Source organism: Salmo trutta, chromosome 11 (genome assembly GCF_901001165.1).
Source record: "Salmo trutta chromosome 11, fSalTru1.1, whole genome shotgun sequence".
Lineage (NCBI taxonomy): Eukaryota > Metazoa > Chordata > Actinopteri > Salmoniformes > Salmonidae > Salmo > Salmo trutta.
The window spans coordinates 18,209,578-18,224,555 of record NC_042967.1 but is presented as its reverse complement, the minus strand read 5'-3'; the positions used below and the strand labels follow the sequence as shown (position 1 = coordinate 18,224,555).

Genomic DNA, 14,978 nt, shown 5'->3' with positions numbered 1-14,978 from the left:
CTTAGACAATACTGCCATCTTCCAGAAAGTACCAGCCTTTACAATGTCATAGTACTTAAAAAAAATGTTTATTACTGGAAAACAATAAAAGGTTGAGGTACATAAATGGGCAATTACATTTGAAATTGGCGAACACTTAAAGTCACTTACAGTCAGTAAACAAAGCACATGTTGAAAGCAGTCAGAAAATGTGTCAAGCAATTAACAGTATCTTCACAATGTTGACTAACAGCGATAGTTGTGCACGCAGATGAATGGTAATTGTCCGCCACATCCGCAGTTCCTCCACCCCTGGCCCACTACCAAAGGAAAAACGACAAAAAAAAGTAATGTCAGTCATTTCATCGGCTTACAGTTATCGGCCTATGCCCAGATGTCATTGCTTTTCAGGTAACATCTTTAGGTTCATGTCTTACCAGCAGATTGCAGGTACATGCAGGAGTTGCTGGTTGCGGTGCTCTGGCTGTACCAGTTGGTGTAATACATTCCTGAGCGGTCGATCCACATCCAAGTTCCCTGAGTAAACAGAGTCATAAGACTTAGCTGCACTACTGTCCCTTACCACTAACAGATCTGATATCATACCTAGCTGCATGATTAAAATATCAGAAGCTATTTAAACACGAGGCCCAGAGTGTTTCCCGGCCATGTGCTCTGAGGGAAAAACTCTAGGACCCGGAACTGTTTCTTGACCGGTCACTGTCAGAAACACTTGGGGCGCTACGTATGCTTAGATGGCAGAGGTTTTCAAGGCGACCCTTTCTCTCACCTGGAGGTAGAATCCACCGATCCAGGCGGTGGCTCTGTTGGCTGTTCTGGTTATCTGTTGCAGGTAACGATACTCGGGGGAGGAGCTGGCGGAGGCCAGGCTGGCGCCCAGTTCATTGCAGTGTTCCTGAAAGAAGAGCGGGGAGGCGAGGGGTGAGACACTTGTACACACTCACACAGTAGGCCTGCACATGAACAAAAGGGTTGAGCTCCCTCATAGTGACATTACAGTATACAAACGCACAGAATTTTTTTTGAAAGTGCACAATTTGTAGTCATAGTAACTAATTCACGTCAAGATTTTAGACACTAAATATATTACATTGAGAAGTGCATGAATTACCTCGGCTCCAAACCAGGACCGAGGAGTGTTCACAAACATGTAACACTTGGACTGGTAGCTGAACCATCCGTCAGGGCAGAACCTGCGTGCCGCTGTGAAGACGAAGATAAAATACAACAATTATTTGACATCGTAATACCAAGGAGTTGATATTGACAGGAGTATGAACTTTCCAAAGTAAAACGCTTGATCTCATAATGTAAAACATGAATGTTTTTTTAGTCACGCTGGTGTTTTTTCCCTCCCTGCTGATGGGAAACCAAAACGTTATTTCATTGTGACCATGCATTGCACGGTGTACACAGGCATCAATAGTAGAACCAGTGATGGTTAACTTAACATCATTCATCATGGAGAGTCCCTACCTTTATCTTCAGGTGCTGCTGCAGCCACCTCAACCTCCTCATTCTCAGCTTCTGAAAAGACACCTAAACACATAATCAGACAAGAATATCACTTTGAAAGCCACCAGCAAATCACCGACAATGAGATGTAGATTCAATATATTTCTTTTCCTAGCTAATATTTTATACGTGACCTGTAGTTTAATTCATTTGTTTTGTACCAATGTGAATAAATTGTTATTGATCAGGAAATGAGGTGATGCTCCACAATAGACAGTGATGCTCCTGCTTGATTAAAGCCCACAGAGAAGAACTGACCTGGGGCGTCACTCAGCTTCTCCTCTGCTGCAGGAGCCTCAACCTCAACAGCCTCCTCTGTAGAAACACGGAACAAGGAAATCAATTTGACTTTCATTCAACTGGGAATTGGGAGAAGTGTTGATTCAGTGCTGTATTACTGCTCTCAATACAAACATAATTAGAGCTACAAACCTGGGGCACTTTTTGGCTCTTCTACCGCCACAGCATCGCTCTCCACAGGAACTTAAAGGGAAAAACACGACTATTGTCATTTTTCAGTAACAATGAATTACCCTGTGCTGTATTAGTGACATTGTTGAGTATTTGGCTGTCTTACCTGCTGCTGCCCTAGCAGAGAGGGTGACACAAAGTAGTGCAAAGATGATCAGAACCTTCATGGTGGTGATGATGGTGGTGCTGGTTGTCTGGATGAAAAGGGAGAGAAGGTGTTGGAGAATCAACTAGAGAGAATGATACACAATCATTTCAGACTATCACTCACCACACAAAACAACCTTAAAAATCTAGCTAAAAGTTCATCAGCACCACAGTAAATACATACATCTAAACGGAGAAAGGGAGAGAAAATAAGCCAAGTTGAATGAGTCGACACTAGGCAACAGTTGCTACCTTTTGTAGTAGATAAATCACTGTTTTCTTCAGGTACTCTTCCTCAGGTTGGCCAGTGATGGAGTGATGAGTGGAGATTCGTACTCTCTTTATATACTGTTGTGTCCCGCAGACTTTCACTTATGCACGTGCAGTGAATGACGAAACAGCATTGGACTTTGACACTTTATGGCTTTGTGTTTATACTTCACATGATAAATTCAAGATTCAACCTGGACTCGGGGGTAGACATAACATAGTAAAAGTAAATCCAGAACACTCCCATTAGTATGATATGTTACATTTCATTTTAATTTGTGGATGTCCATAATCCGTTTCATATTATATGGTATGAATAAAATGTGTATGATATGTTACGAATTGCAATTCGTAGAATGTTATGAATTTGCAAAACATATGTTACGAATTCCAATTTGTTATGGCTAATGTTAGTTAAGTGGCTCAGTTTAGCTAGGTTGCTATTAGCTAGGCTGCTAACGTTAGTCATGTTAGGAGTTAGGTTAAAAGCTTAAGTTTAGTGGAAGGGTTAGCTAACATGCTAAGTAGTTGCTACGTAGCTAAAAAGTAGTAAATATTTGCTAATTAGCTCAATTGGTAAAGTTGTCCATGATAAGATTCGAACACACATCCTTTGGGTTGCTAAACATTCATGTTATAACCCCACTCATCCACCCCGACCAACCACCCTACTTTTATTTTTGACCAACCACCCTTCTTTCGTTTTTGCCTGAAGTAACCTGTCTTATGTAACCATACCAAATGTAACATATCATACTAATTTGGGTTTACTATGTTACGTCTAGTCTTTGAGACCAGGTTGCCAGATTAGGAATTAAAATACAGCCTTTATCAATGTCACTTACTGTGTTCCAGTAAGTGGTGGTAAAATAATAACAATGTCCTTATTGTGATCATGTCTGGAACGGTGCCCTGGAGATCACCTTTAATTCTTTGCTGACCATAAACTGCTTCCTTAACTGACTTGATGTCATCCAACGAGTGGGTCGGACATGAAAAAATATTCTGTTTCAGACTAACTTAAATGTATCATCAATATGTGGTGATTGGAAGGGTATTAAACCCATGGAAACCATGTGTTTCCAGCCATTACTATGAGCCCGTCCTCCCCATTTAAGGTGCCACCAGCTGCCTGTGTCGTAAGTAGCCTTGGCTTCTACGAGCCGGAACGCCTCATAGGAACAGGAGCCTATCTCCTGTTTCTGCAGTGTGAAGCAGCTTGGAAAAGATGCTAGTTTATTGCAAGGCCTAACCCCTAATCTATCTCCTTAATGCTGAATGCCAAGCAGAGATGCATTGGGTCCAGTTTTTAGTAAATCTCAGCCAGCGATTGAATTCCAAACCTTCCAACTTCAGGGCAGGCACACTAACCACAAGGCCAGTATATATATTAGGGGAGATGTAAAACACCATAGATTGAAAACTAATCTGTTTGGGTTGGCAAGCTTTTCCAACCGTCTGAAGGAGTTCCCACAAATGCTGAGCACTTGTTGGCTGCATTTCCTTCACTCTGCGGTCCAACTCATCCCAAACCATCTCAATTGGGTTGAGGTCGGGTGATTGTGGAGGCCAGGTCATCTGATGCAGCACTCCATAACTCTCCTTGGTCAAATAGCCCTTACACAGTCTGGAGGTGGGTCATTGTCCTGTTGAAAAACAAATGATAGTCCCACTAAGCGCAAACCAGTTGGGATGGTGTATCCCTGCAGAATGATGTGGTAGACATGCTGGTTAAGTGTGCCTTGAATCCTAAATAAATCACCAACAGTGTCACCAGCAAAGCACCATCACACCACCTCCTCCATGCTCCACACATGCGGAGATCATTTAGTCTACTGTTGGTGTCCACATCACCAACGATCTGTCATGGTCCAAACACACCAAGACAGTCATGAAAAGGGCACGACAAAACCTTTTTGCCCTCAGGAGACTGAAAAGATTTAGCATGGGTCCCCAGATCCTCAAAAAGTTCTACAGCTGCACCATCAAGAGAGTCCTGACCGGTTGCATCACCACCTGGTATGGCAACTGCTCGGCATCTGACCGTAAGGCGCTACAGAGGGTAGTGCGTACGGCCCAGTACATCACTGTGGCCAAGCTTCCTGCAATCCAGGACCTATATAATAGGTGGTGTCAGAGGAAAGCCCATCAAATTGTCAGAGACTCCAGTCACCAAAGTCATAGACAGTTTTCTCTGCTACTGCACGGCAAGCGGTACCAGAGTGCCATGTCTAGGACCAAAAGGCCCCCCCTCCCCCCCAATTTGTTTTGTACACTGCTGCTACTCGCTGTTTATTATCTATGCATAGTCACTTCACCCCTACCTACAGTGGGGGGGAAAGGTATTTGATCCCCTGCTGATTTTGTACGTTTGCCCACTGACAAAGAAAGGATCAGTCTAATTTTAATGGTAGGTTTATTTGAACAGTGAGAGACAGAATAACAACAAAAATATCCAGAAAAACACATGTCAGAAATGTTATAAATTGATTTGCATTTTAATGAGGGAAATAAGTATTTGACCCCTTCTCAATCAGAAAGATTTTTGGCTCCCAGGTGTCTTTTATACAGGTAACGAGCTGAGATTAGGAGCACACTCTTAAAGGGAGTTCTCCTAACCGCAGCTTGTTACCTGTAAAAAAGACACCTGTCCACAGAAGCAATCAATCAATCAGATTCCAAGCTCTCCACCATGGCCAAGACCAAAGAGCTCTCCAAGGATGTCAGGGACAAGATTGTAGACCTACACAAGGCTGGAATGGGCTACAAGATCATCACCAAGCAGCTTGGTGAGAAGGTGACAACATTTGGTGCGATTATTCGCAAATGGAAGAAACACCAAAAGAACTGTCAATATCCCTCGGCCTGGGCTCCATGCAAGATCTCACCTCCTGGAGTTGCAATGATCATGAGAACGGTGAGGAATCAGCCCAGAACTACAATGATCTTAAGGCAGCTGGGACCATAGTCACCAAGAAAACAATTGGTAACACACTACGCCGTGATGGACTGAAATCCTGCAGCGCCCGCAAGGTCCCCCTGCTCAAGAAAGCACATATACATGCCCGTCTGAAGTTTGCCACTGAACATCTGAATGACTCAGAAGACAACTGGTGAAAGTGTTGTGGTCAGATGAGACCAAAATGGAGCTCTTTGGCATCAACTCAACTCGCCGTGTTTGGAGGAGGAGGAATGCTGCCTATGACCCCAAGAACACCATCTCCACCATCAAACATGGAAGTGGAAACATTATGCTTTGGGGGTGTTTTTCTGCTAAGGGGACAGGGCAACTTCACCGCATCAAAGGGATGATGGACGGGGCCATGTACCGTCAAATCTTGGGTGAGAACCTCCCTCCCTCAGCCAGGGCATTGAAAATGGGTCGTGGATGGGTATTCCAGCATGACAATGACCCAAAACACACGGCCAAGGCAACAAAGGAGTGGCTCAAGAAGAAGCACATTAAGGTCCTGGAGTGGCCTAGCCAGTCTCCAGACCATAATCCCATAGAAAATCTGTGGAGGGAGCTGAAGGTTTGAGTTGCCAAACGTCAGCCTCAAAACCTTAATGACTTGGAGAAGATCTGCGAAGAGGAGTGGGACAAAATCCCTCCTGAGATGTGTGCAAACCTGGTGGCCAACTACAAGAAACGTCTGACATCTGTGATTGCCAACAAGGGTTTTGCCACCAAGTACTAAGTCATGTTTTGCAGAGGGGTCAAATACTTATTTCCCTCATTAAAATGCAAATCATTTTATAACATTTTTGACATGCGTTTTTCTGGATTTTTTGTTGTTGTTATTCTGTCTCTCACTGTTCAAATAAACCTACCATTAAAATTATAGACTGATCATTTCTTTGTAAGTGGGCAAACGTACAAAATCAGCAGGGAATCAAATAAGTTTTTCCCCCACTGTACATGTACAAATTACCTCTAACCTGTACCCCCGCACACTGAGCCCCTGTATATAGCCTCGTTATTGTTATGTTATTGTGTTACTTTTTATAATTTTTTTACTTTTGTTTATTTGGTACATATTTTCTTAACTCTTCTTGAACTGCACTGTTGGTTAAGGGCTTGTAAGTAAGCATTTCACGGTAAGGTCTACACTTGTATTCAGCGCATGTGACAAAGTTTGATTTGATTTGTTCTACATGTGCACCACTTGGTGGTGCACATGTGCCGAAAACCTGTTTTAAAGAAATGTAATCATCAAATATTGTAAGAGCTTTCATTGTCTGCTTATATGCCCCCTTTATTTATCCTACGGTTCTGACTTGGTGTACAGGGAGAATTCTGTCGCTGTACATTTCAAAAGTGCTTAACAAATAGTTATATTGCCAACGTTCGTCCTAACTCGCTCATTAATGTCTTAATCGAAATTACGGATTGCCTCTTATCCGCTTGTCGCCCCCTTATGCCATAGTTTGTACATCTCAGTTGTCAGTTGAAACCACATTTTGTTTAAGCAAGTCAGCCATATCAGCTATGTTTTTTTAAAAGGCAGTAAATGAGGCTGAATGAACTGTTTTTTTTCCCCACCAAGATTTACATGCCAAAATCACCACTGTATACAGTGTGTGTGTATATATATACTTTTGTGTGTACATACTTTTGTGTGTGTGTGTATGTATGTGTGTATATATATATATATATGTATATATATATATATATATATATGTATATGTATATACACACACACACAAAAGTATGTACACACAAAAGTATGTACACACAAAAGTATATGGGCACCACTTCAAATTAGTGGATTCGGCTATTTCAGCCACACTTGTTACTGACAGGTGTATAAAATCCATAGACAAACATTGGCAGTAGAATGACCTTACTGAAGAGCTCAGTGACTTTCAACTTGGCACCGTCATAGGATACCACCTTTCCAACAAGTCAGTTTGATCACCATTCGCAATGTCAAGCTTTGGCTGGAGTGGTGTAAAGCTCGCCGCCATTGGACTGGAGCAGTGGAAACGCGTTCTCTGGAGTGATGAATCACGCTTCACCATCTGGCAGTCGGACAGACGAATCTGGGTTTGGCGGATGCCAGGAGAACGCTACCTCCCCCAATTAGTGCCAACTGTAAATTTTGGTGGAGGGGGAATAATGGTCCGGGGCTGTTTTTCATGGTTCGAGCTAAGCCCTTTGGTTCCAGTGAAGGGAACTCTTAACGCTACAGCATACAATGACGATTCTGTGCTTCCAACTTTGTGGCAACAGTTTGGGGAAGGCCCTTTCCTGTTCTAGCATGACAATGCCCCCGTGCACAAAGCGAGGTCCATACAGAAATGGTTTGTCGAGATCGGTGTGTAAGAACTTGACTGGCCTGCACAGAGCCCTGACCTCAACCCCATTGAACACCTTTGGGATGAATTGGAACGCCGACTGCGAGCCAGGCCTAATCACCCAACATTAGTGCCCGACCTCACTAATGCTCTTGTGGCTGAATGGAAGCAAGTCCCCGCAGCAATGGTCCAACATCTAGTGGAAAGCCGTCCCAGAAGAGTGGAGGCTGTGTTGCATATGGTTCTATGTCTCTAGGTGTGACTTAGGCTGTTGTCATCTACTATGTCATGTTGTCAGTAAAGCTTTATTGTAAATGTGGATTGTCTTTTCAAGAAATAAGATAAAGACATTCTATACAGGATGGAAATTGGTCTACTGCTTTTGTCCCTCCAATATATAAACATACATTGAAGGGGCAATCTGCTGTTGCTACATCCATTTTTGGACTAATAAGTTAATGCTATGTACCCATTGATTCTTGAAGAATATAACTTATAAAGGATGAGTTTAGGTCAACTGTCAAACCCCATCATAATCCAAAATAGAAGCTTGTTTTACTTCAATGATTGTAAATAAAGTAAGTATAAACAAACACTATATAGCCTCAAAACATGCTAAAACTATCATTTTGATGGAAGGTCAATTTCAGAGTGGTGACATTTTTACAACCACATCCCTCAGCTTTTTACATGGTCAGGGCGGGGACGAGGATTTGTTATTGTTTCAACTGGTGATTGCCGCTTTAAGTTGGAGAGACTGGAAATGTTAGACAAATCGCTGCAAAAGACCAATAAAGTGTTTATAACTAAACGAACATACCCCTACGTTATCTCAAGGTCAAAAGTGCTGATAAAAACGTACTGTAAATTGAATCTATCCATGTCCGTATTGATTTTCCATGTTTGAAATTTCCTTATCACAATTATGGTTTTATCATCACTTACTGGAACACACCTTCAAAAAGGCACTTGTCCTTGATAAATGCTGTATTTGAATCAGATCTGAAGTACGTACACAAAGCCATATAGTATATATAAAATGTATAATATAATGATATTGGTATTATATTGACATTGATGATACTGCTTTAATTTTGTATTTAATTTAAGTCAAACTAAATCCTTTATTGTCTGACCCACTCATTGGATGAAAAGGAAATGGTTTATGGTCGGGAAATGATCACAATAAGGACATTTCTATTATTTTGCAATCTCTTACAGGAACACACCTTCAAACAGGGGCTGGCCATGTTCTGCTGGCATTGAAAATGCTGTATTTGAAATCCTAGTATGGAATTTTTCATCTGAAATATAAATACAAAATCATAAACCGTCAAAGTCCAATGCTGTTTCGTAATTCACAGCACGTGCGTCAGTGAAATCATGCTGGACAGAACAGTACATAAACAGTAGAGAAATCTCCACTCATCACTCCATCACTGGCCTACCTGGGGAAGAGTACCTGAGGAGAACAACAGTGATTTACCTACTACAACAGGTACGAGTCCTATGGTGTCTGTTCCCGAGTGTCGACTCATTCAACTTGGCTTATTTTCTCTCCCTTTCTCCGTTTAGATGTATGCATTTACTGTGGTGCTGATTAACTTTGAGCTAGATTTTTAAGGTTGTCTTGTGTGGGGAAATACTCTTGTCTAGTGATAGTCTGAAATGATTGTGTATCATTCTCTCTAGTTGATTCTCCAACACCTTCTCTCCCTTTTCATCCAGACAAGCAGCACCACCATCGTCACCACCATGAAGGTTCTGATCATCTTTGCACTACTTTGTGTCGCCCTCTCTGCTAGGGCAGCAGCAGGTAAGACAGCCAAATACTCAACAATGTCACTAATACAGCACAGGGTAATTCATTGTTACTGAAAAATGACAATAGTCGTGTTTTTCCCTTTAAGTTCCTGTGGAGAGCGATGCTGTGGCGGTAGAAGAGCCAAAAAGTGCCCCAGGTTTGTAGCTCTAATTATGTTTGTATTGAGAGCAGTAATACAGCACTGAATCAACTCCTCTCCCAATTCCCAGTTGAATGAAAGTCAAATTGATTTTCTTGTTCCGTGTTTCTACAGAGGAGGCTGTTGAGGTTGAGGCTCCTGCAGCAGAGGAGAAGCTGAGTGACGCCCCAGGTCAGTTCTTCTCTGTGGGCTTTAATCAAGCAGGAGCATCACTGTCTATTGTGGAGCATCACCTCATTTCCTGATCAATTACAATTACTTCACATTGAAATCTGCTGCAAATACTATTTGAACATATTTGCACGAATTGAGTGTGAGATTGTATTGTGTGTTATGTGCCTCATTTGTTGATAAATTATATTTGAGGCATTCTGTTTTGCCAGACTTCACATAGGTACGAAACAAACGATTTTAACTACCTGTCACCTATAAAATATACCTATGAAAACAAACATGTTTAAAAAGTATCTATAACTCCCTGACATAGTGATTTGCTGGTGGCTAAATAGTAATATTGAGGACTGTTTTATTGTTTGTGCTTTTCCAGAGGAGGAAGTACAGACTAAGGCTGTTGAAGAGGTGGCTGCGGCACCTAAAGGTATATTGACACATTTTATGGTGAATGATGTAAAACAACTATCACTTTTACTGGTTCTACGATTGCGGACTTTTTGTACATCGTGCAATGCGTGGTCACGTAATGAAAGACAAGTGTTTTTTGGTTTTCTGTTAGCAGGGAGGGAAAAAACACCAGTATGACTGGTGAGATCAAAGTTCATACTCCTGTCAATATCAACTCCTTGGTATTATGATGTCAAATAATTGCTGTATTTTGTCTTCACAGCGGCACGCAGGTTCTGCCCTGACGGATGGTTCAGCTACCAGTCCAAGTGTTACATGTTTGTGAACACTCCTCGGTCCTGGTTCGACGCTGAGGTAATTCATGCACTTCTCAATTTAATATAGGCCTATTTAAAGCGTCTAAAAGCTTGATATAAATTCATAACTATTTTATTTAACCTTTATTTTATCAGGGGGTCATACTGAGACCGAGGTCTCTTTTACAGATGAGCCCTGAATTACATAAATTACAGAAACACACATATAAATACAAAATGCAAGCAAAAAGAAAGACAGTCATAAAAACAAACACATTCATCAGTAATAAGGTTCTCAATCAGCTTTCTGAATTGCCCTAGAGACACCAGAACATCCCATTTAAGAACATGTTGATTATGATTTACCTAACTCAGTGGAGACCAAAGTAATTTCCCGTTAGCCATCCCGAGACCGGGTGTGGTAACTCGTATGTGTAAGGTTTAGTAAGGATGTTAGGTACAGTGGGACTTTTCGTAAAAGGGCTTCAGAAATGAAAACATAGCAATGTAGATAAGCTACATTATGTAGGCCTACTATAATAGCAAAGTATGCTTTTTCAAAATGACTGTGCGTTTGTATGTATATAGACTATTAACATAATTCAAGAGAACAACGTAGTGTATAAAGAGCGGCGAGCACTAAAGCAGCGCAAAATGTCAGATAGGCCTAAAGGTGTTTTTTCCCTCTCCTCTCCAATGTCGGGTGGTCATGGGCCTTTTAGGCTAATCTTAATTTCCCCTTCTCTCCCCAATCCCCATTCGATTTGAATGTGACTTGTTGGTCTAGGAATAACCTACTCTTTCATGATCAACTATCGAATGAATATAGTCTATAGGCCTAATGGAGTTCCATCTCAGAAAGTTGTTTGCTAATAGCCTTGATAAAACGTAGTAGCTATAGTAATAATGAAAGCGAGAACAAACAATTGCAAGATAGACTAATCGAATAGGAAGTTTAAACAAACCTGGTAGGGCTACGTGTGTTTAGGCTGCTTGACTAAAGTGTTGGCAAAATTCCTTTCTTAACCAATATTATAAGCCTACACATAGACTGCTGTCCATAAAAGTTGCAGTAGCCTAAACGTTACTTTGACAAGTTAAACGTATAATCTAATATTTTGGATAATATTGTCGGAAGTGTTTATGCATGTCCTTGAATTGCGTAACGGGCAATATAAACCCTCGCAGCATCAATAGCAGGAACAAAAAATAAATGATGAGTCTGTCGGAATTGTCTCACAAACAACTTTATTTTCAATAACTTACAAATTGTGCATTTATATATAAAGTCAACAATAATCAGATAAAACAAATTATTATTTAGGCTATAATATTCTTTATAACACTGAATTGGCTTCGGCTAAAAACGAATAGGCCGATAATTATCCTTTGGCTATATGCGTTTTGCCTACCTAACTGTAAAAATCCTAAATACAATCAGATAAAACAAATCGATATTTATAACATACTTCATAACACTTTTTACAAAAATAACATTGGCTTATGCTAAAAACGAATAGGCTTTAGGACATGCATTTTGCCTATCGAACTGTACAAGTACTAAATAAGCCTACAGGCGTACACGTTATAAAATAAATATAGCAGCCTAAATTAAATAAGTAGCCTACGAAAATAACCTAAATTAGTGCAAATAAATAAACAGTGCAAAAAGTCTTTCAAGATTTGACAGAATATGTTTAGCCTATTCTATAGGTTATGTCTTTCGAATAAGACGTATCTGGATTTGAATAGGCCTAAAGGCTACATTTAAAATTAAATAAAAAAGTGCAATTAGGAACCATTAAGTGTACGTGTCTCACCCCTGCCTCCCCTCTCTGACGTGAATTAGTTACTATGACTGCAAATTGTGCACTTTAAAAATGTATGTGGGTTTGTGTCTGTATACTGTAATGTCACTATGAGGGAGCTCAACCCTTTTGTTCATGTGCAGGCCTACTGTGTGAGTGTGTACAAGTGTCTCACCCCTCGCCTCCCCGCTCTTCTTTCAGGAACACTGCAATGAACTGGGCGCCAGCCTGGCCTCCGCCAGCTCCTCCCCCGAGTATCGTTACCTGCAACAGATAACCAGAACAGCCAACAGAGCCACCGCCTGGATCGGTGGATTCTACCTCCAGGTGAGAGAAAGGGTCGCCTTGAAAACCTCTGCCATCTAAGCATAGTGACCTGACCAGAAACAATTCTTGGTCCTAGAGTTTTCCCCTCCAAGAACAAGAAAAACTCTGTGCCTCAGCATAAGCTTCTGATATTTTAATCATGCAGCTAGGTATGATATCAGATCTGTTAGAGGTAAGGGACAGCAGTGCAGCTTGTGGTGGTTAATTTCTTTACTATCAAATGAGGGGAGACGAACTTATCACTCAAGTCAGAGCTATACTTAAACTAAATATTTATTCACGTATTAATAAGGGGTCAGTACAACACACACACATAAAGTTCATCGATTGAGTGCTCTACGATAATGATGGATGGTCAACGAATCACCCTCCGATGATTCGTTGAGAGCCCCGAGACAAAAGTACAAAGGTCTTTTATAGCCAAGATACACCCCTTTCAACCTACATGATGAACAACAGATGTATGGAATGGGTCACAAGGTTAAGACTAGTATGAAATATACTTATAATTCACAGCAGACAGTATCTGCTGTAAAAACAGTTATCTTTGTGTAGAGACCAGGTCTGGCCCTGGGGTCATCTCTCCCAGGTACTATATAGAACAGAAACATTAACTCATGCTATGGAATGTTTTATCACCCAAAAGACATTGTAAATCTCCTGTCCATGTTATCTGCCAGAGGCCCGCTTTCATTTCACAATAGAGTTATAAGAACCCTCTAGTCTGTTGCAAAAAACAGCCGTTTGATGCAATAAAAGTATTATCTTGCAATTTTGCTCTCACAAGCTGTAGCTAAGTCTTATGACTCTTTGTTTACTCAGGGATATTGGATGTGGATCGACCGCTCAGGAATGTATTACACCAACTGGTACAGCCAGAGCACTGCAACCAGCAACTCCTGCATGTACCTGCAATCTGCTGGTAAGACATGAACCTAAAGATGTTCAGCCTGGTCTCATGGACTAGACGTAACATAGTAAATGTAAATCCGGAACACTCAAATTAGAATGATATTACCTGAAAAGTAATGACAGGTAGCCTGGTCCCAGAACTGTATGACGTGTTAAAATATGCCAGATAAAATTACTAAGATTTTTGTTTGTCTTTTTGTAGTGGGCCAGGGCTGGAGGAACCTCGGATGTGGCACACAATACCCATTCATCTGCGTGCACAACTATCGCTGTTAGTCAACATTGCGAAGATATTGCTAATTGCTTGACACCTTTTCTAACTTCTTTCAACATGTGCTTTGTTTACTTCTGACTGTAAGTGACTTTAAGTGTTCGCCAAAGGGCTAAATGTGATGCAATTTCAAATGTAATTGCCCATTTATGTACCTAAACCTGTATTGTTTTCCTGTAATAAAATTATTTTAAGTACTTTATGACATTGCATAGGCTAGTACTTTCTGGAAGATGGCAGTATTGTCTACGATAATCTCTGGCTCTTTAAAGGGGCAATATAACAACATGGATATGGTGCTTTTTGTTGACAGCATAAAATGGGATGAGAAAAGGTTTGAGATGACTGAAAGTCTGGAAAATCTTCAATGTATTTATTTAGTCTTTATTGAGCCTGCCTTTGGCTTGGCTAAGGCTGTTAAATCTAGCAAAGGGTGTGGATAGAGGTGTGTTTGGATGGGACATTTGGCACAGAATGTTTTAACGGCCTTATTTGGAGAAGAGGGTTTCCAATAAGCAACGGTAAAAAACGTCGCTTACAAATCAAATTGTATTTGTCACATGCGCCGAATACAACATGTGTAGTAGACCTTACAGTGACCTTACAGTAGACCTTACAGTGACATGCTTCCTTATAAGCCCTTAACCAACAGTGCAGTTCAAGAAGAGTTAAGAAAATATGTACCAAATCAACAAAAGTAATTTTTTTTAAATAAAAATTAACACAATAACAACAATAATGAGGCTATATACAGTTACAGTTAGGAAAAATAATTAAAGTATTTACTAAAATAAACTGAAGTAAAATTTTCAAAAAAAATAATAATTAAAGGGCAACAATAAAATAACAGTAGCGAGGCTAGATACAGGGTGTACCGGTACAGAGTCAATGTGTGGGGGCACAGGTTAGTCAAGGTAATTAAGGTAACACGCGTTTAAGGTAATATGTGCATGTAGGTAAAGTGATTATGCGTAGATAATAACAGAGAGTAGCAGCAGCGTAAAAAGGGGTGGGAGTGGCGGGGGGTCAATACAAATAGTCCAGGTAGCCTTTTGATTAGCTGTTCAGCAGTCTTATGGCTTGTGGGTAGAAGCTGTTAAGAATCCTTTTGGACCTA

General features: G+C 40.8%; 2 protein-coding genes across 2 annotated transcripts; one reads left to right on the top strand and one right to left on the bottom strand.

Annotated features, from left to right (window-relative positions):
- Positions 1 to 49: 49 nt before the first annotated feature.
- LOC115202362 (ladderlectin) lies at positions 50 to 2,514 on the bottom strand. The gene is made up of 9 exons (XM_029766482.1): positions 2,386 to 2,514; positions 2,093 to 2,180; positions 1,948 to 1,998; positions 1,774 to 1,830; positions 1,477 to 1,539; positions 1,112 to 1,203; positions 770 to 895; positions 417 to 516; positions 50 to 299 (listed from the first exon to the last, which is right to left on the bottom strand). The coding sequence occupies exons 2-9, from the start codon at positions 2,151 to 2,153 to the stop codon at positions 226 to 228; spliced, it is 624 nt and encodes a 207-aa protein (XP_029622342.1). The 5' UTR covers positions 2,154 to 2,180; positions 2,386 to 2,514; the 3' UTR covers positions 50 to 225.
- Positions 2,515 to 9,096: 6,582 nt separating this feature from the next.
- LOC115202361 (ladderlectin) lies at positions 9,097 to 14,063 on the top strand. Its single transcript, XM_029766481.1, has 9 exons — positions 9,097 to 9,199; positions 9,430 to 9,517; positions 9,612 to 9,662; positions 9,780 to 9,836; positions 10,213 to 10,263; positions 10,510 to 10,601; positions 12,553 to 12,678; positions 13,501 to 13,600; positions 13,793 to 14,063. The coding sequence occupies exons 2-9, from the start codon at positions 9,457 to 9,459 to the stop codon at positions 13,864 to 13,866; spliced, it is 612 nt and encodes a 203-aa protein (XP_029622341.1). The 5' UTR covers positions 9,097 to 9,199; positions 9,430 to 9,456; the 3' UTR covers positions 13,867 to 14,063.
- Positions 14,064 to 14,978: the final 915 nt, after the last annotated feature.

What these genes read in the sequence shown, in the direction of transcription:
- LOC115202361 (XM_029766481.1), top strand. Translation starts at nt 9,457, where the DNA reads ATGAAGGTTCTGATCATCTTTGCACTACTTTGTGTCGCCCTCTCTGCT. An exon ending in GGTCCTGGTTCGACGCTGAG is followed by an intron (nt 10,602 to 12,552) that starts GTAATTCATGCA and finishes CTCTTCTTTCAG; the next exon opens with GAACACTGCAATGAACTGGG. An exon ending in CATGTACCTGCAATCTGCTG is followed by an intron (nt 13,601 to 13,792) that starts GTAAGACATGAA and finishes GTCTTTTTGTAG; the next exon opens with TGGGCCAGGGCTGGAGGAAC.
- LOC115202362 (XM_029766482.1), bottom strand. Translation starts at nt 2,153, where the DNA reads ATGAAGGTTCTGATCATCTTTGCACTACTTTGTGTCACCCTCTCTGCT. An exon ending in AGAGCCAAAAAGTGCCCCAG is followed by an intron (nt 1,831 to 1,947) that starts GTTTGTAGCTCT and finishes GTGTTTCTACAG; the next exon opens with AGGAGGCTGTTGAGGTTGAG. An exon ending in GGTCCTGGTTTGGAGCCGAG is followed by an intron (nt 896 to 1,111) that starts GTAATTCATGCA and finishes CTCTTCTTTCAG; the next exon opens with GAACACTGCAATGAACTGGG.